This window comes from Zeus faber (genome assembly GCF_960531495.2).
Source record: "Zeus faber genome assembly, chromosome: 7".
Classification (NCBI taxonomy): domain Eukaryota; kingdom Metazoa; phylum Chordata; class Actinopteri; order Zeiformes; family Zeidae; genus Zeus; species Zeus faber.
The window spans coordinates 10303552-10330876 of NC_137203.1; the positions used below are offsets into that span (position 1 = coordinate 10303552).

The 27325-nt window shown below is 46.3% G+C and overlaps 2 protein-coding genes across 2 annotated transcripts; both read right to left on the minus strand.

Moving 5' to 3' along the window:
* Positions 1 to 1635: 1635 nt before the first annotated feature.
* Positions 1636 to 3234, minus strand: adra2b (adrenoceptor alpha 2B; the record flags this gene model as incomplete). The annotated part of the gene is made up of 1 exon (XM_080003214.1): positions 1636 to 3234. The coding sequence occupies one exon, from the start codon at positions 3232 to 3234 to the stop codon at positions 1636 to 1638; it is 1599 nt and encodes a 532-aa protein (XP_079859340.1).
* A 13676-nt stretch (positions 3235 to 16910) lies between these two features.
* dusp2 (dual specificity phosphatase 2) lies at positions 16911 to 21111 on the minus strand. Its single transcript, XM_080004668.1, has 4 exons — positions 20550 to 21111; positions 19750 to 19865; positions 19144 to 19363; positions 16911 to 18461 (listed from the first exon to the last, which is right to left on the minus strand). Exons 1-4 carry the CDS (start codon positions 20938 to 20940, stop codon positions 18244 to 18246), a joined length of 945 nt encoding a protein of 314 aa, XP_079860794.1. The 5' UTR covers positions 20941 to 21111; the 3' UTR covers positions 16911 to 18243.
* Positions 21112 to 27325: the final 6214 nt, after the last annotated feature.

The window sequence follows — 27325 nt, forward strand, 5'->3', positions numbered from 1 at the left end:
ACTGCTGTGTTTCTCACGGGAATCCGTGCTCTCTCATTTTCATCATGAAACCAGGATGCTCGTCACAATTATTATTACTATGGTTCTACGTCGGCGTCTTTTACAGGTGCTATGTTCTTTCTTCCGCACACGATACCTAGATATATGTAATATGACAAACAGGTTTTTTGTTTGTTTGTTTTCAAATAAATATCCTGAACCTTTGAAACGCTGTCGGGTTCTGCTTGGTCCAAACGTCGTCCCCTTGGGGTCTTCCGTGGAAAAACATAGTTGCACAGCACTCTTGCGTTGCCAAGCGTGACTTGCTTTATTACGTCAATATTTCCCGTTGCGAGTATTTCGACCAGGTCTTTGTCGGGCTTCTGACTACAGCTGGACTATCACTGACGATACCTGGTCAAAACAGGAAATAACAGAATAACAGAATTTCAAAAGATAAACCACACTTTCCAACATGTGAGCAGTCGGCGGGTATTTTTTTTTTCTTTCCTCTTGAATTTGTTTTTGTCACCCGCGAGGGGCATTTTGAATTTCCTTGCTCTCAGTCCTCTCAATTACCGAAAGTGGTTTTCTTTTTCTTTTCATTGTCGTGTGGCAAAAAGACAAAAACAAAAACGAACGAAACACCACAAAGTTAAAACAGATGGAGTGGTATTTCCCACCACACGTCCACCACTCTGCATTTCAACAGGAGAGCAGGTGATTGAGTCACTGCGATGTACCTGCTTATACAGGTGGGGACACAGGAAGCTGTCTTTCAAAATAAGAGCGGACGGGGTTGGCTTGAGAGGGCGTTGCTGGATCCTACGATATTGTTGCCGTCCTCAGAGAAAAATCAAGAAATAGCACATGCCCGCCCCGCAGCTGGATAAACTAGCGCTGCAGATGTAAGAAAAGTACCACAAGCCTTGTGTGCTCCTCGTGCTCTGTCCTGATACACAAGGTGCCTTAGGCTAACCCACACTGGAGTTCACTGTCAATTCCTTGGTCACCTGTTTGTTTTTTTCAAAAGTATATTTTTATATGGGTTTATTTATCTCCACTGACAGAGCACTCTTCCTGCTTTCTTGTCAAATTTTTAGAATCTTTTTTTATTTAACATCATCTCCCACCATCTCTCATGTCGCATACCCCCCATTCTTCATTTACCAGATGTTTTGCCCCATACATGGACCATATACGCTTTATAATATGTTTAATTAAATAAAACACCTCTCCCTTTTCAGTGTCCCAATATTCATTGCTCACTCTGTGTAGTAAGTAGTAAAATTTTGCATTAAAAATGTTGCCAGCAATTCTATAGCAGTATAGTAGCAGTAGAATGTAAAAGTTATACATTCATTCCATGTACATTTGCCTTCCGCCCTATGAAAAATGATGTGCGTTTTAACCATGGACTGACACCCTCCCAACACACACACAGACACACGCACACGCACACGCACACGCACACGCACACGCACACGCACACGCACACACACACACACACACACCATCAATATAATGTATGGACACACCATCCGCTAGAAATGTCCCTCTCTGTGTTGAATAGATTAGCACATTTTATGAGCCCTTTGCAATGTCAGTTACAAAGCTCGAATAAGCAGATGGAAAAAAAAAAGAAACCACTTTTCTCTAGAAAAAGGTACCCTTGGTGGTCTTGCACAAAATCTGCTTAAAGGACTTCCGGAAGTCCTTGTTAAAGATGGTGTAAATCACAGGATTGAGTGAGGAGTTGCAGTAGCCGATCCAGAAGAAGAACTTGAAGAGCGGATCGGGCAGAGTGCAGGTATCGGGGCACACGGCCTGGAGAGAGTAGGAGAAGAAGAAGGGGAACCAGCAGACCACGAAAACGCCAATCACCACAGCAAGTACGAAGGTGAAGCGCTTCTCTCGGTTGACCATGGCCTTGCGTCTTGCCGCTCCTGGCGTGGTGTCCGGTTTGGACTTCCTCCCCGACACCAGCCGAGACCCCTTTGGGGTGGCTATCATTTCCCGGTAGCGCTGGATGGAGGCGGGGGAGTGGACACCACCTGCGGGGGAGCCCATCCTGCCGCTGCCGCTGCCGCTGCCTCCGCGGTGACTCGGCTCCATGTCGCTGTCAGTGCTGGAGCTGTCGCCGTTATTATTATCTGCCTTTTTACGACCTAAGAACCTACTCTTCTTCTTCTCTTTGGTCTTGCTGGGCTTAGACTGAGGCATAGCGTTGGGAGGCGAGGGAGACATGGAGGTGGGAGAGGGGCCGGGGGGAGAGACTGGAGGGGATGCCGAGGCGGGCGTGGGGGCCGGAGAAGAGGACGGGGGATGGAGAAGGTTATTGGGTGTGGCATCGGGGGAGGACGGGGACCGCTTCAGGGAGGGAGAAGCAGTGATGGCCAGGGTCGGGGGTCTGGTGTTGGAGGTCTTCGTCGTCGAGGGGGGCGTGCTTTCTTCATCATCATGTCCGTTCGCCTGCGCGTGTCGTGCGGCTTGACTTGGAGTGACACTTCCCTTCCCGTCCTTCCTGGGCTCACCCGGCGGGCACCGTGTTCGCTGCTTGGCGATTTGGTAGATTCTGACGTACACCAAGATCATGATGAGACACGGAGCGAAGAAGGAGCCGATGGTGGAGTAAAGAATATACCAACGCTCATCGTTCAACTGGCACTGAGGTCCTCTTTCGCTCCCTGCTCCTCCTGGCGCAGTTTTGTTCAGCGAGAGCAGTGGGGGGAAGGAGATGATGGACGAGATGAGCCACACCACCACGATGGCCGCTTTGATCCGTTTCGGAGTCCGCTGACTACTATAGGTGACGCGGGAGATGGACAGGTAGCGGTCCAGCGAGATGGCGCACAAGTGAACGATGGAAGAGGTGCAGAACAAAACATCCAATGCAAGGTAGATCTCACACCACAGCGATTTGAAATACCAGTAGCCAAGCAGTTCATTGGCCAACGAGAAGGGGATGATCAGGGTGGCCACTAAAATGTCTGCAGCGGCGAGTGACACTAAAAACAGATTCTGTGGACCTCGAAGTGATCGGCTGGTCAGCACCGCAATGATTACCATGATGTTTCCCACGATGGTGAAGACGACCATGAGAGTGATGGCGGTGGCAAAGACCGCCGTGGCTTCGGGCGAGTAGGGGGCGAGGGTCAGGACGCTCTGGTTGCAGGGGATGGAGGCTCCGACACTGGAGCTGGTGTTCCAGCCGCTCAGCTCCATGGAGCAACCACTGTCCAGCGCCGTGGCCATGGTGGCGTTAGCCTTAGCTTGGTAGGACTCTTTTAAAAACAGAAAATACTTAGTCACTATAAATATGAAATGGTGAAATAATCAAATTAAAAGACAAACAGTGGTTCTTCTAAAAAAGATGTAGCTTGAAAAGTGACATAAAAATTACAACTTCCAGATTCCAAGTGTATATGCATATATATGTGTGTATACACTATATATGTGTGTGTGTGTGTGTGTATATATCATATATATATATTAATGTATGTATGTATGGGTGTGTGTGTGTATATATAAATACACACACACACATTAATATATATATGTGTGTATATATATATATATACACACACACGTATACATATTATTTATATAAATATTTATTATTTTTATATTTATATATACATAAACTAACATACATATATACATATACATACATACATATTTGTATACATGTGTATATATATTTATATATATGTATTTATATATATGTTTATGTATATATGTATACATACATACATACATTATACATTCATATACACACACTCACATATTTTTACACGTTAGATATTTCCAATTTGTATTTGTTATTAGAACCAGTATCATCATCATTATTATTATTATTAATATTATTATTATTATTATTATTATTAATAATTATTATTATTATTATTAATAATAATAATAATAATAATAATAATAACAATATTATCATCTTGAGAGTAACATTTACCTTGGCTTCTTAGTCTTGCACTAGTTCTGCGCTTTCCAGATGTTAGCTTCCTCGCATCTTCCACGGCAGGCCCTTCAAGTCCATTTTAAGCATAAGAAATAATCACGGGCAGGCAGGATACTGATCACGGCTCGCAAACTATTAAAACCGAATATTTTACAAAAAAAAAAAAAAAGTGTTGTTGTTTTTTTACAATTTCAGTTCAAACAATTTCAAAGCTCAGTCCAATGCATTTCGCGTTCCCTCGCCGCGGGTGGATGGGTGGGAGACTCGGGGTGTTGGTGGCAGCGGAAAGCAGCGTGTCAGGGATGCGCCGTGCGCTCTGTGCGCGCTTTGGAGATCTCCACAGAAGCACGGACAATTCAAAATGTCTAACCAGGTCCGATCGCAGGACGTGCTGGTTTTGCATTTACATCATTCGAAAAGTAAACGAAACTAACTCATTACGTTCTGCATGGCTACTTTAAAAAAAAATGCAGGAAAATCATCCCAAACTGATATTCAGCTTTCATTTGGGCATCGAAGGCGTTGGTGTGAAGGAAATAAAAAAGACTTTTCAGCACTTAGCAGCGACAGACCCTGCACACAGCGCTGTCAAGGTTTTGGTTATTTGGTTTGGAAATAGTCCCCGTGGAGCATCCTTCAATTGCGTCTTAAGAGTTGTTTCCCGGAAATTTCGGCGCAAATGCGGCGCTGCGCTTGCTTTTGAGTGCGGCTGCTTCCACAGAAGTTCTCCGAGATGAACCCGGTCTCCTGGATCCTGGTGCTTCCCACAGAGCTGCAGCGGCACTGAGCGCAACCTCCACCCAGCCGGAGACGCCGAGGCGCGCATCCCCTCCCTGCGGTTCCCCCCCGCGGCCACTGGTGGCGCTGCGGAACCGCGTCATGGGGTCCTACTACATGATCGCCGTCCTCCCTCCCTCCCTCCCTCCCTCCCCTCTTTCAAGATTCAAGATTCAAGAGGTTATTTGTCACATACATATACATACGGTCATAGACATATGCAGTGAAATGTCATGGCGCCCGGCGATCACGCACGATAAGCTCTAAAAGCTCTAAAAAAATACTAAAATGTGCGTACTGGACACGAGGCGCTTGGCACGAGGCACGGTATGACTCCTCAGAGTAGAGGTCCTGGCACGTCACAATGTGTAGAAAGTCCTGGCATATCACAAGGCCTCTATTTGACGTCCATTAAAGCTTCATCCTCACACCTCACACTTCATCCTACATCCTGGCATATTACTCATATATGAAAATGTACTTGCCCCCTATATTAGTCCAGCATCATATTTATTTGTGGCCCAGAGTGTCTCTGGCACCCCCTTTGATGTGGGTTGTTCCTCAAGATTTAAAAATGAACAAAAAAAAAAACCCCTGTTGCGTTTTCTTTTGTTGTAACAACAGGGAGGAGGTGGATTGATCCAACAAAGTCATGAAAATGAATCGATAGAATCCCGGAGCACGATTGTCCGACCTTTTCCGTGTTACATAGAATGAAATTTAAACATTTTGCACCCTCTAGTTATTATATATACTACCCTTCCTTCCCTCCTGCATTAATTCCTCGCATATTCTCCTTCCCTCCATCCATCCTTCTTTCCTACACCCCTCACTTAGGCTACTTTGATTTTTTCTTTCCTTCCCTCCTTTCCTTCCTGCTTTAATGCCTGCCTGCCTGCCTCCTCTCCACCCTATGATTTTCCATCCATCATTTCCTTCCATCCTCTTTCCTTCCTTCCTCCTTCCCTCCCTCCTCCCATTTATCTCTTACCATCCGTCCTTCCTTCCCTTCCACCCTCCTTCCTGCATTCCTTCGATCAATTTCCATTTTCCTACCATCCATTCTTCCTTCCTTCCTTCCTTGCACCGACCTTTTCCTATCACCACCGACCTTTTCCTATCACCACCGTCCTTTCTTCCCTCTTTCCATTCCCTTTTTTCTACCATCCGTCCTTCCTTCGCTTCATCCTTCCTCCCTTCCATAGGTCTACCCTGCCTTCCCTCCATGTTTGCTTCCTTCCTTCCGTCCTTCCTCCTTTCCTTGCTGCCTTCCCTCCTTCCTTCCTACTTTACTTCCTCTCTCCCTTTCTTTCTGATCTGGCTTTTGGCTGAGAGAGCCTCCATTACAAGATAGGTCAGGATAACACTATATTTGGCTCAATAAATAAATACACGCGTGTAAGTTGGAACACTATTTTCCGACACAATGCATATGACATATGTATGTACCACACCATCACTGCATTATCTGAGTAATTATCACTGTATCTATGCAGAGATCTTTCTTTCCCCCGCTCCCCCCTGGTCATCCCCTCCTCGGCTCATTTTAACTTTATAATTGTGAGGCAGGTTTTCCACTCAGTAGTCATATGGTTCGTGCACAGGGTCATGTGTCTGCCACGACGATGACGTTTATGCTGTTCATTCCGAAACAAGACACACACACACACACACACACAGATTCCAGGACCACATTGAAACATTGAGAGAGAGAGAGAGAGAGAGAGAGAGAGAGAGAGAGAGAGAGAGAGAGCTCTTTGTGAGTGGCAAAGCAAGATGTGGGACTAAGGTTTTGGGACTATTTTGGACTCCATCATGTTCATGTCATCTCAATGCTTCTTTATTCAAATGTCGTGCAACATTTTTTTGTTGAAGACACGCGTAAACACACACACGCACACACAGAACACAACATGTGACTTACTATCTATCTGAGATCAACTGGCCGATGTTCAGTTAATTTGTTTTCCAATTTCAACTGTGTAATAACATGAAATGAAAAGTGAGGGAGTGTGTGTCGTCATGCTGTCAAGTAGGTAGAGAGCCTCTTTTCATATCCAGTCAAATAAACACGCTCACACACACACACACACACACACATACACACACACACACACACACACACACACACACACACACAAACAAACAAACAAACAAAATTCTCATGAATGATTTGTGGGTAGGTGGAGGTCCTGTTTATTTGTTTGCTTCCCCCACGCAGAGTTTAGGAGCACGGCCAGCACACCGTGGAATTAGGAAGCTCAGGGACTCTGTGATGCTGTGACCTTAAAACAGCAGCCAATAATGGTTGTGCTTTTTTTTTTAACACGCACACGCACACGCCACACACACACACACACACACACACACACACGTTTTAAATATAAAAGGAAAGAGAACAAAGCTTTTAGCGGGAGAGTGCTCTCAAATCAGGGGTCTCTGTTTTGGGTTCTTCACGCACTGGAATGAAGAGGTGTGTCACAGGTGCCAAGGTCACACAGGTACAGCACAGACTGTTCAGGGATTCTCACTCACTCACACTCTCTCACACACACACACACACAATTTTAAATAGATATCCTTGCTTTTAGCTCTCTATGATTTATTTATATATATATATATATATATATATATATATAATATATTCATCAGCCACAACATTAAAACAAGTTAAGTTAAAATGGCACTCGTCAAGGGGTGGGATACATTAGGCAGCAAGTGAATAGTCAGTTCTTGAAGTTGATGTGTTGGAAGCAGGAAAAATGGTCAAGCGTAAGATCTGAAAGACTTTGACAAGGGCCAAATTGTGATGGCTAGACGACTGGGTCAGAGCATCTCCAAAACAACAGGTCTTGTGGGGTGTTCCCAGTATGCAGTGGTTAGTACCTACCGTAGTCATTGGAGGACAACTGGTGAACCGGCGACAGGGTCATGGACCCCTATGGGCTGATGCGCGTAGGGAGCGTAGTGTAGCCCGTCTGGTCCGATCCCACAGAAGAGCTACTGTCTGACAAATTTGTGAAAAAGTTAATGCTGCTATGATAGAAAGGTGTCAGAAGACACAGTGCATCACAGCTTGCTGCGTATGGGGCTGCGTAGCCGCAGAGTGTCCATGCTGACTCCTGTCACCACTGACAGCTCCTACAATGGGCACCTGAGAGTCAGAACTGGTCCACGGAGCAATGGAAGGTGGCCTGGCCTGATAAATCAGGTTTTCTTCAACATGTGGAGGGCTGGGGTTAGGGCCTGATCGAGCATCTGTGGGATGTGCTGGAGCAACAAGCCCGATCCATGGGGGCCCCACCTCACAGCTTCCAGGACTTAAAGGATCTGCTGCAAACGTCTTGGTGCCAGATACCACAGGACACCTTCAGAGGTCTTGTGGAGTCCACGCCTCCACAGGTCAGAGCTGTTTTGGCAGAACAAGGGGGCACTACACAATATAAGTGGTTATTGGTCGTGGTTTTAATGTTGTGGCTGATTGTTGTATGTAATATATACACTGTATATACTGTACATATATAATATACATGTACAGTATATGTAAATATAAATGTAGATATACACAAATATTAATATAAACATATATGCATATTCTTATTCAAAAATAATGTAAACCCCATTTTTCATATTTTAGTTCAAATATTAATTCATATTCTCCATAACTGACGAAAATAGAAGTAGTTATGAATTGTAAGACAATTTGTACATCTATTTTTTTATCCTCATTTATGGCTAAAGCCGTGTATGAAAGGCAGCTCTGGATAGTCTCGTAAAGTGGTCTGATCGAAGCCGAATCACTGTTATGGCTCAGATCCAAATCAATTACTCTGGTAGATAATGTTGGATGTTTGATTTTAATCAAATTTCATCAACTTTGGGTTATTTTGTTCTTTTTGCATAATCTTTTCCCTCCTCCCCCTCTCACTTGTTCAGTGTGTGCGTGCACATGTGTGTGTGTGTGTGTGTGTGTGTGTGTGTGTGTGTGTGTGTGTGTGTATTTGTCACCACACTGGGATCCCTAAAATAATATTGTTAGATATTGCTGTTGCTTGATGCCAGGTGCTCTGGCTGCAATATCATGTTTAACTGACACTGTCATCTGCTATGAAAAGCAAATACCCTTTGTGCCATCTTTCTTTCTCCCCCACTTAATCTGCACGTATTGTGTGTGTGTGTGTGTGTGTGTGTGTGTGTGTGTGTGTGTGTGTGTGTGTGCGCGCGCGGGCGAGTGTGTGTGTGTGCGTGTGTGTGAAAGATCCTAACAGTTTTATTGTCAATCCACTGTCAGTCCACTTTATTAGTAACCCAACCCTCGTTTAACTTTCCACCATTTCAATTTCAATTTACTTGTATATACTATAAAGTATATACTACATATACTTTATATACTATCATTCGTGTGTGTTAGTAATAAGATCCTCACTGTGTGAGTTGATATTTATGAATCATTTTCTGAGGAATGATGGTGATCCTTCAAGTCGAAATCGATGACGCAAATCTGAAATGAGGTATAATATTTACCTATTTATGTTGTCTGGATTTTGCTTTCTTGTTTAGTTTTCTTTTCTTGCCACTGTCTGATTATCTTCTATGTACTACAGGGTTTCTAGAATCGAGTGCAATTTGGAAAGTTCCTGGTAAAGTAAGTAAAGCAGTAATGAAATTTCAGTTCGACCAGTAATTTAGAGTGGGCATTATACAATAATGAAAATGAAATAAAATGAAAACTGTAACTTCCAAGCAAATAGTAGTAGTGAAAAAAATGCATGATACAATTAAAGTAATGCTTGAGTTACTTAATCTCCAGCATTACCCAACAGCCAGGTCACAGGACGCAGGGAATCTCTGATCAATTATTAGAGCAGCGTGTCCGAGTAGAAGGTTCGTTGTTGTGGGTGATCCGACAGCGCCATCCAGGGGAGAGATTGACACCTGCGGCAAAATACACCGAGCCACTTGAGAGCGCTGTGTCCCAAGACACCAAAGTGGTCTTTGAATTGAATCAACTGGCTGAACGTGGTGAATTTTTGAAAAACCTGATGATTTTAAAGGTAGATAGGCTGCATAATCTCTATGGTAAAAAAAAATGTTTTCTCCGATTTAGGAAATTCTGGCCTTGACAGGTGTACATAATATGTACGTCCAAAATTTAGCATGGCCTTAATCGCAGTGATTAAAAATACAAGGCATTATTTTCCTGTGCATTTTTAAAGGCAGGGCTTATTTTTTTTTGTTTTTACGCCCCTTTCCTCCCCAGTGTTTCTTTCTATGGCACACCTAACAGTGTGTTTCAAGCGCTGTAAACAAATGAAAGGATAAATACAGCTTTATTTACCGACTTTCACTTCTCCTCGTGGTCTAGGGAGGAACCGCAGGTGTGCGGTGCGGGTGTGCGATAAATTATTTCCTCAAAATACGATAAACAGTATAACGTGAAAGCTAATGCTAAAGCTAATATGCAGACGTGTGGTAGGTTCAGACAAACTTCGTCATCGTTGTACATTTTCTAATATTACAAGTGCAGTGTGTGTAATTTACAGAGCGGACTTGGCAGAAATGGGACATCACATTCATAGGTATGTTTTATTTAGTGTAAAATCCTACGCAAATAGGAATCGTACTGTTGGCGTTACCTTCGAAGGATGACGTTTTTATCTACATGGGCACGGGTACGCTTCTCGCCGCCATGTTTCTTCTACAGTGGCCCAGAACGGACAAACCGAACGCTGGCTCTCGAGCGCGCCCTTCGCGAAGCGCGGCCACCGTCGCGTCCACGGAGGGCGCCGTGTTGGGGAGGGGTGTTCAGAGAGACGCCACCAAAGTCCACACGCTGCATCTTTAACACGATTATTTAGAGCGTTAGTTAACATTTGCTGGATGCACACACTGGTTTATTATTTTTACTCTTTTACACATATTGTAACGCTGGGGTACTGTGTACATGTGTGTTCTGTTGCTTTAATTGAGGGAGGTGTACCTCCCTCTGTTCCGGGAGGGAGAAAAGGAGGGAAGCGAAGGTGGTGGTGGTGTTTGTTGGTGGTGTGCGCGGGGAACGAAGTAGCTGAGAGACACTGCCCCGCATCTACCATTTACCTTGGGCGAGCCACCCTGTTGTTTGTTTTAATCCAGTGCCCTCAACCTCGGGTTAGCTGTACGTCAGTACGTGACTGACAGAGAAATAAATCTGGGCTCAGTGTTTGAGTTAGCAACTTGGATCTTGTCTCCACGCCTCGTCTGTCAAGCCACCCCGCTAAACGTCACATTGGTGTCAGAAGTGGGATTTCCCACTAATCTACGGTTGCTAAAACGACGACGATGGAGGAGAAAAGAATGCTGAGTGGAGCGCTAACCCCCCCCCCCCCCCCCCCCCTCCGTCTGTGGAAGCAAAAGTGAGTCAAGCGCGCTCGGAATAACTCCGGAGGAGATGGAGGCACGTTCGGGTGGAACAGAGATACAACGGAGGAAAGTAGGAGACGAATCGATTGATCATCAAAACATCATAGTTCAGTATACACACCCGAAATGGAAAAGAGACTGTTCAGAGAGTGGCTGAAGACACGCTATGCGGCTGCGATGGAACAGCGACCCGGCATCTCAACTGCTGCTGCTCCACAGAGACGTGAATCTGGAGCTAGTTGGGAGGATGCTATTCCAAAGCTGAGGGTTCTGAGTTTGGAAGATGAGCAGGATAGCCTTATGGGTGAAGATAAACAGGCTACTATTATTAACCGTGTGTTCGCCCAGCCTGAGGGATCAAGGAAACAAAATCATAATGTTGAACCAGTAAGACGCCTTGAGGGCGATTACAGGAGCGAAGGGGAGGAAAATGTGACTCAGCATGCTTACTACACCCCCTTGATGAACCGTGATAACAGGCCCCCTGACAGCTCCCAGCACTCCGGTCAGCGGCCCCCTTCCTGACCCTACTGTAATGCTGACTACTGCTCTCACTCAAGCCTTCAATGCAGCTATAGCTCTTGCCTCCTCGTCCCCGAATACCGCAGCAGCGCCGGCAGCCACTCAGAGAAGAGACCAAGTTAAGGCTGGGCGATATGATGGCTCTACTCATTGGGAGACATATTGGGTTCAATTCAAGTTGATAGCCAGAGCCAACGGGTGGGACAAAATGGAGAAGGCGGTCCAGTTAGCCGCAGCCCTGGCGGGGGCGGCTAGAAGGGTTTTGTTGGACCTTTCAGACAGGCCATAGAAAAACAGTTTGGTGATCCAATGAATAAGTCAACAGCCAGGCAAATGTTTAATGAGAGAAAGCGCAGAGAAGGAGAGAAGCTGGGCGTGTATGCAGCTGAATTATGCCGCCTGGCCCGTAAGGCGTTTCCAGAGTTCAGTGAAGAACAGAGGTTTATCCTTGCAACGGAGGCGTTCATCAGCGGACTGAGGCCTGACAAGCTGCGGGAGCAGGTCCGACTCAGCAAACCTGAATCCTGGGAGGTCGCGCTGGAGCGCGCACAGGAGGTAGAGGATATCTTTGCGGAAGGACGGCATTGGAGGCCGACACGTAATGTTGATTCCCTTCCGTGGCGGGACACAGCTAGGCCCCCACCTAGGCCTCAGTATTCTAGGGGGGGCACCAGACCAGCTGTCTCAGGTCTGTTGGAGGTGTGGCCAAATGGGCCACATTCAGTATAACTGCCCAGAACTCTCTAATCCTATGCCGCCTGCCCAAGCCAGCCGCCGGGAAACGGGGTGGGGAGCAGAGGTGAGGAAGGTCACTCTACTCCTGGCCGTTCACCTTCCATGTATTCGCCAGCTATGAATAACTGCGTCGGGGTGGGGGTTCTGTCCAACCACAGTCAGGGCTCAAGGTGTCCCGAGTGCTGTCCCTGATTAATGGGAAGCCTATATGTGCACTTGTTGATTCAGGTTCTTCTGTGACAATCGTACGCCCAGACATGTTTCCAGAGAATCTCCAGGGGTGCTCTACAGTGCGGCCTCTCATCACTGTGACCGGAGATAGAGCAGCAATGCTGGGTCATTGTGAAATTGACATCCAGTTGGGGGAACAGACTTTCCCTTACACTGAGTGGGTGGCTGATATCCATGAAGAGTGCCTGCTGGGGTTTGACTTCTTGCGAGACGCTAATGCCGTGTTGGATGTGGGTCGAAAGAGGGTGACGTTCATGGGTGGTCCCCCACTACCCCTGATATGCGGGGATGAAGGAAGTGGGGCGGTCCAGACGCCCAGTGTATTGGAGAGGGCAGCGACATATGGGGAGGTTGCCCGAGAGGAAGGGCAATCAGAGGCTTCAACTGTCCCCGCAGAGACCATGCATTCACAAGGACACCTGCCACAAGAATCAGGCCCAGAGTGTCTGTCGTGCCTATCCACAGAGCCTGCGATCAACAATACAGCAGTGAGTGGGGGCGAGACCCATGGTCTCCCGCAAGAACCACCTTCGCAGGAGCAAGTTATCAAGATGGTTCTGGATAAAAATAGAGAGGGGATGTCAGAAGAACAACAGCAACATTTATGGGATGTTCTCTATGAGTTCCGGTCAGTCTTTGCCATGTCGCCCACTGACCTGGGGAGGACCCATTTGGTGCAGCATGAAATCGACACAGGCACACATTTACGGGGCACCCCATTCGCCAGCGAGCACAGCGCATTCCGCTGAAGAAGCAGGAAGCTGCTGAATGATGTGTGGAGGAGATGTTGTAAGCTGGGGTGATTGAACCCTCAAGCAGCGCGTGGGTGCCGCCCGTGGTAATGGTGCCGAAGAAAGGTGATTCAGGGTGGCGGTTTTGTGTCGATTTCAGACCACTGAATGACATAACTGTGAAGGACCGGTATCCCCTGCCCCGAGTTAATGATGCGCTGGATGGGGTCAGAGGTTCAGCCTGGTTCTCCTCGCTTGATTTGAGGAGCGGGTATTGGCAGGTCCCGCTGTCACCAGAAGACCGGCCTAAGACGGCCTTCACAACAGGCTCTGGATTGTGGCAGTTCACGGTCATGCCTTTCGGATTGTGTAACGCCCCAGACACATTCGAAAGGCTCATGGAGAGAGTCCTTGCCGATGTCCCCCCACAGACTAAGCAGGTCTATCTGAATGATGTGCTGGTCCATGGTCCAGACTTCACCACTGCCTTACAGGCCCTTCGGTTGGCGCTCTCCAAGTTCCAGGCGGCGGGGCTGAAGCTGAACCCAGAGAAGTGCAAGATGATGCAGAGGGAACTCATTTTCCTGGGCCACAAAATGAGCGGTCAGGGGATAGACACAGAGGAGAAGGTTGCGGCAGTTCGGGACTGGCCGGTGCCGAAGAATGCTTCTGAGGTCTGCTCCTTCCTAGGCCTGGCATCATATTATCGATGGTTCATCGCAATGTTCTCAACGTCGGCTGCACCTTTGCACCGTCTGACATGTAACAATGTGAAGTTTGGATGGGGTCCTGACGAGCAACAAGCATTTGATGCGCTGAAAGCAGCCCTGTGTCGGTCCCCGGTTTTGTCTGCCCCAGATCCGGATGGGCAATATGTGTTGGACACGGATGCGAGCAATGATGCTATGGGAGCGGTCCTGGCCCAGATCACCGAAAAAGGCGAGCAGATGATTGCTTATTACAGCGAAACCTTCTTTCTTTTCTTCTTCTTTCTTCTTCTTCTTCTTTCTTCTTTCTTCTTCTTCTTTCTTAACCTTCACTAAAGCAGAACGCAATTATTGTGTGACACGAAGAGAACTGTTGGCGGTGGTGGAGTCTGTGCACCACTTCAGGCACTACCTATGTGGGGTGAAATTCCTCATTCGAACAGATCATGCCTCTCTCAGATGGCTGATGTTTTTCAAAGAACCGGAGGGACAAGTGGCGAGGGGGTTGGAAAAGCTGCAAGAATACAACTTCTCAGTGGTGCACAGGCGAGGAAGTTCTCATACGAAGGCTGACGGGCTCTCCAGGCGGCCATGTGAGAAGGAGTGTGCACAATGCAGCCGTGCCGAAGCGAATGATGCAGCGGGCAGGAGAGAGCAGGCTGAGAGATGTATGGCCCTGAGGTTGGATGTGACGATGGACTGGGCAGGCGAGCAGCAAGGGGACCCTGAGTTGTGTGAGGTCTTTGGCTGGCTGGCTGCTAACCGAAGACCGGATTGGTCGGAGATTGCGGCAGCTGGCACGTCTCTGAGAGGACTGTGGTCGCAAGGGGATGGCCTAGCGCTTCGTGACGGTGTGCTCTGAAGACGTTGGAAGGAGCCGGCATCGGGAAGAGAGAAGTGGCAAGTAGTTGTGCCGAAAAGCCGTCAGGAAGAGGTGCTGAGCTTCCATCATGGGCAGCCTGGGGTGGGGCACTTTGGCATTAACAAGACGCGGTGCGGGAGGGGTTCTATTGGAGCACCATGAGGCGTGATGTGGAAGCCTTTTGCCGGAAGTGTGATCCCTGTGTAGCCCGCAAAGGACCCTCAGGCCAGAGTAGAGAGCCACAGCAGCAGTACCGGGTTGGAGCGCCCATGGACAGGGTCGCTGTGGACATGCTAGGGCCCTTCCCTCGCTCACGGCGGGGCAACCGCTACGTGATGGTGGCGATGGATTACTTCACGAAATGGCCGGAGGCTGTGGCCGTTCCTGATCTAGAGTCAGCGACCGTGTGTGGGGCGTTAGTTGATGCGATGTTCAGTCGGTTTGGCGTCCCTGCGGAGCTACATTCTGACCAGGGGACCAATTTTGAGTCCAAGCTGTTCGGGGAGGTGTGCGAACAACTCGAAATCCGCAAGACTCGGACGACGCCCCTTCACCCGCAGAGTGATGGTCTGGTGGAGAACTTTAACCACACGCTGGGAGTACAGCTGGCCCTTGTGGTTGACAAGGACCAGAAGGACTGGGATCTGCATTTGCCGTTGATCCTGATGGCTTACCGTTCAGCGACACAGGAGACAACTGGGTGCACACCGGCCCTACTTATGTTCGGTAGGGAGCTCCGGACCCCGACCGCTCTGGCATATGGCCTGCCCCCCGACACTTACCAAGTACCGGCTGGTACGGAGTATGCTATCCTGCTCAGAGAGAGGGTGGAGATGGCACATGAGTTTGCGAGGGCACAGGCTGAGACTGCGGGGGCGCAACAGAAGCGAGCGTATGATCAGCACACGAAAGGGAATCACTTCGACGCAGAGGACTTGGTGTGGGTCTATGCACCGAAAAGGATCAAGGGGAAGTCGCCTAAGCTGCAGAGTAAATGGATCGGGCCCTGCTGTGTTTTGGAACGGGTGGGGGAGGTGGTCTACAGGGTGAAGCTGGCTGTTCGGGGAAGAGTGGTGGTGCTGCACCGTGACCGTTTGGCGCCCAACAGGGGCGCGAGTCAACCAAACTATAGTCAGGCTCGTCGCACCCCTCCAGCTGTGCAGACACAACCTGAAGACAGAGCCTTCTCCCCGCCGCAGTCTCCTGTGGGCTCACAGCGTTCATCTACACGTGCTGAAGGAGCCACATCCTCACCGCCCTCCCCAGGGGGGCCACAGAGTACATCGGGGCGGCAGCAGATGGAGATTCAGGTGACGCCACTGGGAGCAGTTGTTCCAACACAGAATTTCGGGGAGAGAGGAAGCGGGGAATGGGGGATGCAGCGACCCAGGAGAATCCCCCAGCGCTACTTGGATTGAAGTTAGTTAGTTCCTCGAGGACGAGGAATTTAGAAAGGGGGGGGGGGGGGGGGGGGGGGCAGTGTAACACTGGGGTACTGTGTAGATGTGTGTTCTGTTGCTTTAATTGAGGGAGGTGTCACTGGTTGGGGATTGGCTGCAGGCTCTGTTCCGGGAGGGAGAAAAAGGAGGGAAGCGAAGGTGGTGGTTGTGTTTGTTGGTGGTGCGCGCGGGGAACGAAGTAGCTGAGAGACACTGCTCCGCATCTACCATTTACCTTGGGCGAGCCACCCTGTTGTTTGTTTTAATCCAGTGCCCTCAACCTCGGGTTAGCTGTACGTCAGTACGTGACTGACAGAGAAATAAATCTGGGCTCAGTGTTTGAGTTAGCAACTTGGATCTTGTCTCCACGCCTCGTCTGTCAAGCTACCCAGCTAAACGTCACAATATGTACTACACACACACACACACGTCTTAATTTTATCATTTACTTTGTGACACACCTTGAGTTGCAACTACTGTATAAACTACACGTTTGTTCTCTTCAAATGAGGAATCCCATATTTTTCAAATAATTGAGGAACAATGTGAGACAGCTTGGTCCAGTGTGTTTAATGAGGGTGGAAACAGGCCAAACGCTTCTGAACTGTGGATAAAGTGCAGTAACACAACAGTTAAAGAGTCACAACTAATGATCAAAATAAATTAAAGAGTTATTTACAATCTATTCACAAAAGAAGAAAAAAGAAACAACACTCTGGCAGAGTTTGCAGAGGACATTCTATCATCTATCTATTGCAGTAGAGTGCACAATGATTTCCATTGACATCAATTGGGTTGGGTTTCTTTTTTGGAAATGCCGAACACACAACTACTTGAGATGATTGTCAGAAGAACATAAATATTACATTCCAATTTCACAGTGATTGTAAAGCTGCACTTTTGTCACTATAGGAATGTCTTTCCACGTTGGAGGCACTTAAGGCAAATACAAAAATGTATAAATACACAAACATACATGTTTTGCAATATTACATGGAATATACTGAATTAACACTGTAGAATCTGTAATTACTTGAGTACATCGCGATAATTTCAAGCCTACTGTGATGTAAAATTACCAAGTAAACATTGTGTGCTTAAATGAAGCGTCACATTCAACCCCCACAGCTCCATGTGTTCTTAACTGCTCTGTCTGTGGGTGCCTGATGCAGACATACAGGACTGTGAACGCCAACGGAAATGTAAAGGTCTATTACCTTATATGGACACGTACTCTGTATCATATGCAGATGAGTCATGTGACTGGGGGCCTAGCCACAACGCCCAACTTGTAGGAAGTATAAGAACTGTCTTTGGACAAAGGGACGGGGAGAAACTGCCATTACACTTAATCGCTCCTTTTTTTGCACAATACATTTCGTTCTAGTTGACAGAGCAAGGGTCTCAGTCTGTTCCTGATAGCAAGGGTTTATCTCACCAATCACACAGTGGAATTTCCATGACAATGCCCATACCAATAATTGAATAGCAAGTAATTTAGTGTATATTTAGCAATTTGGATTTTTAATTTTTTTTTGATTAAATCTTTCTTATGTTTTTTTTCATTTTTAAACACCAATTGTCTGTAGAAGAATCAAACCAATTATCACCGTCTACGTAAGCATACTTGGTGGGATAAACTGAAATCCTTCCGATTGTGACAGAGCCCAGGTTCGTGTCTCTGCAGTTTTTAACCCATTGCTTTACTTTTTAGCTACAAATTGAACAATTAGGGCCTCAAATCCCCTGCAGTGTGGCAAGAACAGCTTTTCTCTGGATATTAAAGCCCCTTGAGAAACAACACATTCCTGGTATTTAACCGTTTCAGTCGAAGCAGCAGAAGGGCTTTGTTGTTTTCCTTGCACCTTTTTTATTTTTCTACCCCCACTCATCCGTGGCAGAGAACATCCGTCTCGAACTGCAGCAGCTGTCCCATGAAGGCCAGGTTGGGGGAGATGACCTTCCGCCGCTGCTTAACAAACTCAAAGGCCTCCTCCAGCCGCACACGCCGGGCGTGCATGACGTAGGCCAGGCAGATAGTGGCGGAGCGGGACACGCCGGCCTGACAGTGCACCAGCACCCTGCCCCCACGCTGCTTCACCGAATCTGGGGGACGGAGACACGAATTTAATAAGCAGGATAGTGGTGGTAGCCAAATACCTCTATTAGTAATGCTGCAACTTGTACTTACAGTAGACTGACACCAGCCCATAGTATGCTCACTAGTCAGCATAGTGCAGCTAGTTAGATAAGAGCTACTACATAGCAGCAAATAAACAATGTACAGTAGGAATTTGGAATATATAATGAACAATGACAATAGACAATGGAAAATTTGGCAATGTATAATAACATAATGGTAAAAAAATAAAGAGGAAACTAAAAATGTACAAAAAGCAATAAATGAACCCCCCCCCCCCCCAAAAAAAAAAAATCAAAGTCAACCTAAAAATTGATTGTAAAATCTTTCTGTTATACAAAAAAAATAGTTTGTGCTACTGAAAGCTGCAGTAAATAAGGTGACTTCAAACGTTAATAATTTATATTCATGTGACTTATTTACTTATTTTAAGCCCAGTTCCGTTAAAAATAAATCTTGACTGACAGAGCTTCCAGTTGTATTGTCGGACTGAAACTTGTCGCATTAGTTGAAAAATGTGAACGCAGAGAATCTGCACTGCACAACTTTTCCCCAAGCGGAATCCGACTCTCCAAAGCAATGAACTTCCGTTTCGATGTTAGCGTTTGTCATAGAGTCGGTGCGATTCAGGCTTAAAAAGGCACTCACCGATGAAGGCGATGGCCTGGGAGAAGCAGGCCCTGATGTCGGCCACCAGCGTGTCCTCCACGTGGAGCCGCAGGTACAGCAGCTCGTCCTCGAACAGGTTGGGGCAGGACGACGACACGTTGAGGACGGCCGTGATGCCCGCCACCGCCAGAGACTCTCTGCGGGACGAGTGGACGGCACTGCCCAAAAACAGGAAGGGCAGGAGCTCCACCGGACCGCCCTGGAAAAAAATAAATAATAAAATAAAGATATAAATAAAAATTTGACAATCAAAACCTAAAAAAATCAAAAATAATAATTTAAGAACATGCCAATATGCAATAAGGCTGAGAATTTGAAGAAAAAAATACATTAAACCGAAATATATATATATAGAAAATGAGAAATACACAGTAAACCTAAATAAAAACCCTAATAAAAAAAAACCATAAACCTATAAAATAAACAACGGATAGTAGAAATTGGACAATATATATACAGGTTAACATTAAATAATGAATATAAACACAAAATTTCCAAATATCAGTAAAGGAAATAAACAAACAATGTCATGATGCTAGTTAAACATTTGCAAGTTGAATGGTTGGGTAGCGCTGAATGACTCACCTGGTCGTATGACGGTGTCCTCTGTCCGCTCCCTACAGGTTCTGGATCCACCGTGGATAGGTCCCGAGAAGTGAAACACAGCTCTGGATGGGACTCTGAAAAACCCTCAAACCCACCTGGAAAAGGAATTAGTCATTAACTCGTGTTCTACCTCCTCTTTAGACATAAAAAAGGCCCAAATGTTTGTTTGTTAGACATCAACTGTCTATGTATATTTAAGTAGTGCACAACATTTGGCAAGAAATTTTACTTTTTTCCCCCCACTCATGGAATTAATAAATGTACAAATGTTATCACAGTATCCAAAAAAAAGACAACTTGAATAGATTACGCAAGTATATTCAGTTTGGGAAACTTTCCAATCAATTACCTATACAAACACCATTTTATTGTAAATCAGGATATGCATGAGCACCAGTTATTTAAAGGCGATGTATTACTACATTGCAGTACTTATACAAGTTCAATTAAGTGGAAATGTCAATGTAATATTTTTACTCGGGTATTTGTACATTTATTGGCCGTTTTTAATATCATATTTTAGGCCTCTGCGGGTACTTGCTTTGGTCGAATAACAGGGGAAAGTCTCCCGAACGGAATATACTTGAGTACAGATACTTGAGAAATCTATTAAAGTACAGAGTACGTTACTTCGTTTCTTTCCACCGATATTCATTTGCCCCCTTAATTAATTAGATGAGTGGGAGGTGGGAAAGTAATTTCTCAGTCAGTTAGTTCTTGTATATATCGTCCAGAATTGAGAAGAAAGCCATCGAAGAGGGGTGAACTCCCCCGCTCACCTTGCAGGAAGCAGAGCTGCACCGGGTGTTCGGGGAGCTCGGCCCGCAGGGCAGCGAGCAGCATGCCGGCCAGGCTCTCGCTCCGCAGCGCGGCGACGGAGCTGCCGCTCTCCTCCACCACCACCACGGGGGAGAAGTCCCCGCGCCGCAGCCCGCCGAGCAGGGCCTTGTCGGCCACCAGCCACTCCAGGCACACCGCGGAGCTCTTGGACCTGCGGCGGAGCATGGAGTTCCAGTTGACGCTGCGGGAGCCGCGGATGTGAGTCCTGGAGAAGGATAGGAAGGGGCGGCAGTCCAGCACCGCGCAGCAGCCCCCGGGGGAGCGGGGCGCTCTGAGCATGTGGACCAGCTCGGTGCCGGTTATTTCCACGGGCTCATGGTTGGGAACCATGGTTAAAACTAAAAAGTAACAGCAGGCTTTGAGTTCAAGATGAAGCAAAAAAAATAATTGACAAATGATGGATATGTGAAAACAGTAAAGTAGCCTGTATCCACTCTTTATCCACAAACTGATATTAAAGTGTAAAAGATATTAAAATCCACGGGGGAAAGTCTCCATTTGAAGGAAGACCGACTTAAGAGCCCGGACGCGACTTTTCTCTGTCGACTGGTGAGAGTCTCCGCTGGAGCGAGGATCTGCTGCGAGCGAACCCTTCACTCGGGTCGCTGGCGGCAGAAAGGGGAGGGGCGGGGCCTAAACCGGAGGGGCGGGGCCTCACAAAGGGGGGGGGGGGGGGCGGAGCCGGCGGGATGGAAAGTTCCTCCTGGCTCGCGAGGAACTGACGTCACGACCGGAAAAGCCGTATACGGTCAGCCCGGCCCGGCGCCGCGAACGGGGATAACGACGCGTGTCGTGCGGGTGTTGTTGTCGTTGTTGTTGTTGTTGTTGTTTTTTCTTTTCTCCAAACCCGCACGTGGTTCTCGGGGGTTATCCTGCGTTTTCGGTGTCGAGTGACGTGATGGTCGGATTAAGAACCCAATCTCTTAAGGAGTTTGCTTCTGCGGTACCGCAACCCCCTCCTCCGACGTCACGAACCACTTCCTGCTGTTCACCCCTCCGCAAATCCCATTGGGCAATACACAGCAACAAGCAATACATATATATATAATCATTGAAATTGTTTATATATATTTTTGGTGTTTTAGACGTTCTGTTTTGTATTTTTCGTCTATGGGTGGCAATTTAGATGTTATTTTTCACTTTACTTTTTATTCTATTTTATTTTACTATCATTTTACATTTTTATTATTTGCAGACTCTACAATGTTCGATATGTTTTTTATGCTAATCTGTTAAAATTCACAATGGCTGTCAGTCGAGCAGCCGGGCATTATTCATGAGTCTCAACCCAGGTTTGCAATCACTCACAAACACACTCACAAGCGCGCGCGCGTGCACACACACACACACACACACACACACACACACACACACACACACACACACACACACACACACACACACACACACACACACACACACACGCAATTAAACTCATATTCAGTGAGTGATTCAAGACTCAAGAGGTGTAGCAACACCTTCAATATAAGAGGCCTGGGAATTTAATATTGACTTGCTCTTGTTTTAAATGTTTCGACGTGTGACTCAACACGTAATGACGTGTCTCAGAATGTATTGTGTTTTGTATTACGTATGATGTTCTATCAGTGGAAAACAGGAAGTGGAAACATCCCGTCTTGTCACCATCACCCCAGCCCAGTGTCTCCACATGCGGCTCCAATTTATCACATTTCCACACCCACACCCACACCCACACTCATCTATGGAACTGCCACAAACACAACATTTTGAGGTAACACCTTGTGATAAGTGTGAGTCTGAATCCACATTACCTTTTTAGGGTAGTCCTGGCTAGTGTGTATATATACATACCATATTTATATGATAAGTAGCTGCAAAATATAGTATTCATTGTCAAAGTCATCATTTTCAGGAAATACCTAAACCCTAAATAATTCCAGAGATGAAGGTGGAAGAAGAGGGTTGGTCTGGTTCTGGTGACTCACAAACTGTAGATGATTTTTACCTCACCATGGTACAGTGAGCTGGCTTTTTCAATTCACCTTTGTTCTCCCATTATTTTCTTATCATTCTCCTTTTATTATTATTATTATTTTTTTTTTAATTTATTTATTTATTTTTTATTCTGTAGTACTATAGAGAACAAAAAAGTAAAAAATACTTTCCCCCAGAACTTTTTGTGACTTGAGGTAAACTGTACCGAAACAAAACAACCCATTGAAAGAAAAAAGGCAGGGAAAGAACATGTACATTTACACAAATTGAAAATAAGAATGAACAAACACGACAATACAATTATGAGTTTTAACAATAATAATAATAATAATAATAATAATAATAATAATAATAATAATAATAAATTAATATAAAAAATATACAGTATATATATTAAAAACGAAAACTTTTATTATAAGAATCCTCACTCAGCTCTGAATACATCGGAACAAGACGACGAGCCTCCCTCCTTCCCGTCCCCTACTCCCGCCAGGGGGATTATCTTGGATTAATTGGACGGCTGGGGTTATTAATCTCTGAAAAACATAGTAAATCCCAGAGATTTACTCCATCCCTCCTTCCTCTTATCCATTGCCCACGTGGCTCTCATCGTCTCTCCATTCAGGAAAAACGTGTCCCCGCTGAGGTCGTCGTTTGGGAACGAGAACAAGGCTTTTTGTCTGTGTGTGTGTGTGGGTGTGTTATGTGCTGGGTTTTTTGGTGACTGCTCTGATCTCAAACCTCTGGGGAAAATTCTATGTATAGGCATCCTTACATTACTTCTGTCTACTGTCAAATATTTTGTATTGCCAACATGTTGTTTATTTAATATCCAGGTTGTTGTATCTCCATTTCTATCTATGTTCATCTTTCTAGTTCACTGTTTAATTCATAAGTTATTGTATAGGGCCTTATATTTTATTTGTGGACATCAAATTTTGGACATTTTTAGGTCTTTTACATTTTTATCTCTTAATTTTAGGGGTCCAGCCTGAAAGGTGGGAACCCTTTTTTTTTTTTTTTGCTATTATTCTTCTGCCATTATCACCGGTCAAAGTGCCTGGCCCTCAGAAACCCTCCAACCCACGGACACAAATGAATGATAGTTGTATTCAGGGCAGTCCACACATACTGTGGTCCAAGTTTTTACATTACATTACATTTAGCAAGTTTGATCCACATCAGACTATATCTGTAGGAGGAGTTAGTAAAGAAAACAAAAAAACATTTTTCTTAAGGAAAGAACCGAGGGTAGCAGATACATCAGATACTGGATGTAGAGAGAAAGCACCCGGACTCCCTTTTTATCGTCCTTGGGGACATAAACAACGCAGGAATTGAAGACACAAAATCCTGAAATACAAGCAGTTTATTGACTGTCCGACCGGAGAGGAGAACGCGCTGATCACTGCGCCACAACGGTCCAGAACGCATATCACGCCGTTCCCCGTGCTGCGCTGGGAAACTCCGACCACATCTTGGTCCACCTCATCACTGCCAAACAAGCAGAAAGTCAAACTGTCTGAACCTGTTGCGAGGACAACCAAGTGGATTAACAACACAGCGGAGGATCTGCGTGAGGGCCTGCACTGTACGGAGGAGGAGATGTTCAGAACCGCCAATCACAGTCTGGATGTGATGTCATAGATCAGCCTCTGAGAGGACAGCTGTATACCGACACGCACCAGGGTGAGTTACAACAATGACAAGCCGTGGTTCACAGGCAAACTCAAGACGGTTTGCTTTGAAAAAGGAGCCATTTAAGAGTGGCGACAGGGAAGGGTGGCAAGACTGTCATTGCCATTTGGCGTAATTGCAGCGACTAACCTGGACCCCATGCATTGCTATCTGCACCTATATTTTTGATTGTTTTTCTGTTCGTTTTTAGGTCATATTTATTGTGTGTAGTTAACTATTCTTGCTGGGTTTATTGTATATTTTCCATATATTCTCTTTTTCAAATGTATCTATCTATCTATCTATCTATCTATCTATCTATCTATCTATTGTCTGTCTGTCTGTCTGTCTGTCTGTCCGTCCGTCCGTCCGTCCGTCCGTCCGTCCGTCTGTCTGTCTGTCTGTCTGTCCATCTTGTGTAACCATAATTTAAACCCTGACCTTGTCCATTGTGATAAAAGTAAGCAGCTTTTTAGGTGGAATACCAGAAAGACACACCTGTGCCCCCCGCGGTACCCAGAGTCTCAAAAAGCAAGAGAAACAAACAGAATTCTGTATTACATGACAACATTCAACATTGTGAGTGACAATGTGACATCATCAAACATCCCCACATCATTCACTGTACATATAAACTGCAGGAAGTTAAGCTTTCATGCTGAGGGTTTTTTTTGTTTTTTTTTTGCCTCAAAGTATTGTTTCTCTTTGTCCACTCAAGCCATAGTCGCCGTGACTCCTACGCCTCCTCGCCTTCATCTCCCCATGTCTCTTCATCGTCACCCTGCGGGGAAGATCACACTCAGCTAAATTCCAAAAGGGGCTAAACCGCACGAGCGAACATGGCACACAGTCTGAACCTCGCCCTTGTAAATCACTGGTCGACGTAACCGGTGAGATAACCCCCCTCTCGCCGGTGCACCCTTTAATGGTTCCACCCCGGCCTCCCCCCTCCCTGTTGCGCTCTCTCTTCCTCTTTTTTACTTCCCTTCCACACCACCCACTCCCTTATTGTCTCTCACCCCAGGACGACCGTGACGCCAACGCTGGCTGCCAGACTGAGGGAGGTGACCACTGCCAAGACCGACACCGTGAGGATATCACCGGAGTCATCTTCGCCAGGCACGGTGGGCAGAGTGACCATAGGCCGGGGGATTGGGGCTGGCAGAGCTGTGACTTTAGAGAGAGAGAGAGAGAGAGAGAGAGAGAGAGGGGAAGAGAGAGTGGGAGAGAGGGAATGGTGAGCCAAGCGTGAATTTTTGCACAAAATACACACTATTTCCAGAGCGCCTAGCGTATCTAGAGCAGTGATTCTCAACCTTTTTCACATCAAGGACCCTTAGTGTGATACTCATTAAGGCCAGGGACCCAATTTGATAGGATTTAGTCTCTAGGGACCGCAATCTGAGAAGATATTAGTTGTGAGATATGATTTAATCATATCAATCAATAAGCCATTTAGCGTACATTCTGATCTGAACTGATCTTCTGAGGCTCTGGGATGCATTGGAATTTTCCGACTCACGCAACAGGTTTCGGTCCGACACAAGTGGAAGTCAGTCAATTTTCAAACAATTGGAACTGGGGCTTTAAACAAAGTCAATAAATCACGTCTTCAAAATAATGAGGCTATTTAAGTTAATTATTATTGATGTTGGATGTCACCATATTACCACCGAGGAAAGCACTCACTGTTGTTCTGGGGAAAACAAAGTCTCCCATTTTACCCTGACGTATTTTGCGATCTGAAACTCAGATGCTGTCCGAGGCCACGAGGGGAGGATCCAACTGTCGGATGTGATTACAGGGTTTGTTGTGAAGTAAGCTTTGAGCTTTAATTGAGGCATTTAATCCCCCCTGGGGATTAATAAAGTCTCGTTTTATCTTTTCTTATCTTATGGCAGCAAAGGTCCTGCAGCTCTTTGTGCCGATGTTTGTGTGACCTTTTCGGGGTCCCAAGCGGGGTTTCCTGGCTGGACTGGCATCACTCAATTCTGGATGTTTCAGCGTTCAATGTTTTCACTGAGCTCATGACTGCACACACGGCGCGAGCACACACAGACACACACACACACACACACACACACACACACACACACACACACACACACACACACACACACACACACACACACGCGCACGCGCACACACACTCACACACACACTACCATTGAGTAGGAAGGTGATTCGGCAGTAGACGGCTCCATTTCTGTCCTGCAGCACACAGCGATACGTCCCCTGTTCGGCCATTCGCAGCTGATTCAACACCATGAACGAGTCCTCCATCACTGTCAGGGTTTGGAAATCGTTCTCCTCCAGCTGAGTTCAAGTCCAAGTTCAAGTTCAAGAGGTTATTTGTCACATACATACAGTATACATACGCGCACACATATATGCAGTGAAATGTCATGACGCCCGGTGATCACGCACAGGGGAGAGACAGCGTTACATCACAGCGTAAACCGTGCACCAAAAATAAATAGCAGAACCTGAATTAGATTTTGCAGATCAAACAAAATGATGAGCGCAGTTAAGTTACAATGCTTTATTATTTGTTTTCATTCACACACGTGTTCTCATTTTCACAAATTAAAGCAGGGGCACGGTTAAAAAAAAAGGGGGGAGATCCGTCCGTCTATCTCTCTTATCTCTTAGTTCCTTTTTAATACCTTTCTCGTTCCAGGGGCCCCAGGGACCCAGGAGTAGTGGTACTCGGGTGTCCCTTGCAGCAGACTGTGCCACGGGAGGAAACAGTTGAGCACGGCCTCCCCTTCTTCTTCGGCCTGCATGCTGTATTCTAAAAAAAAGAAGTACAAATCCGGAGAGAGAGTAAAGTGAGAAGATGCGGAGAAGAGAGAGAGAGAGAGAGAGAGAGAGAGAGAGAGAGACAGACAGAGAGAGAGAGTGAGAGAGAGAGAGACAGAGAGACGGACGGACGGGGGGGGGATGTCAGAGAGGCGTTCATCCATCCATCCATCCATTCATTCAGACAGACAGGGATTATTGACCCGTTGTCATTAGCCCAGCACATGGACACGGGCGGCAGCGGAAGAACACACATTTA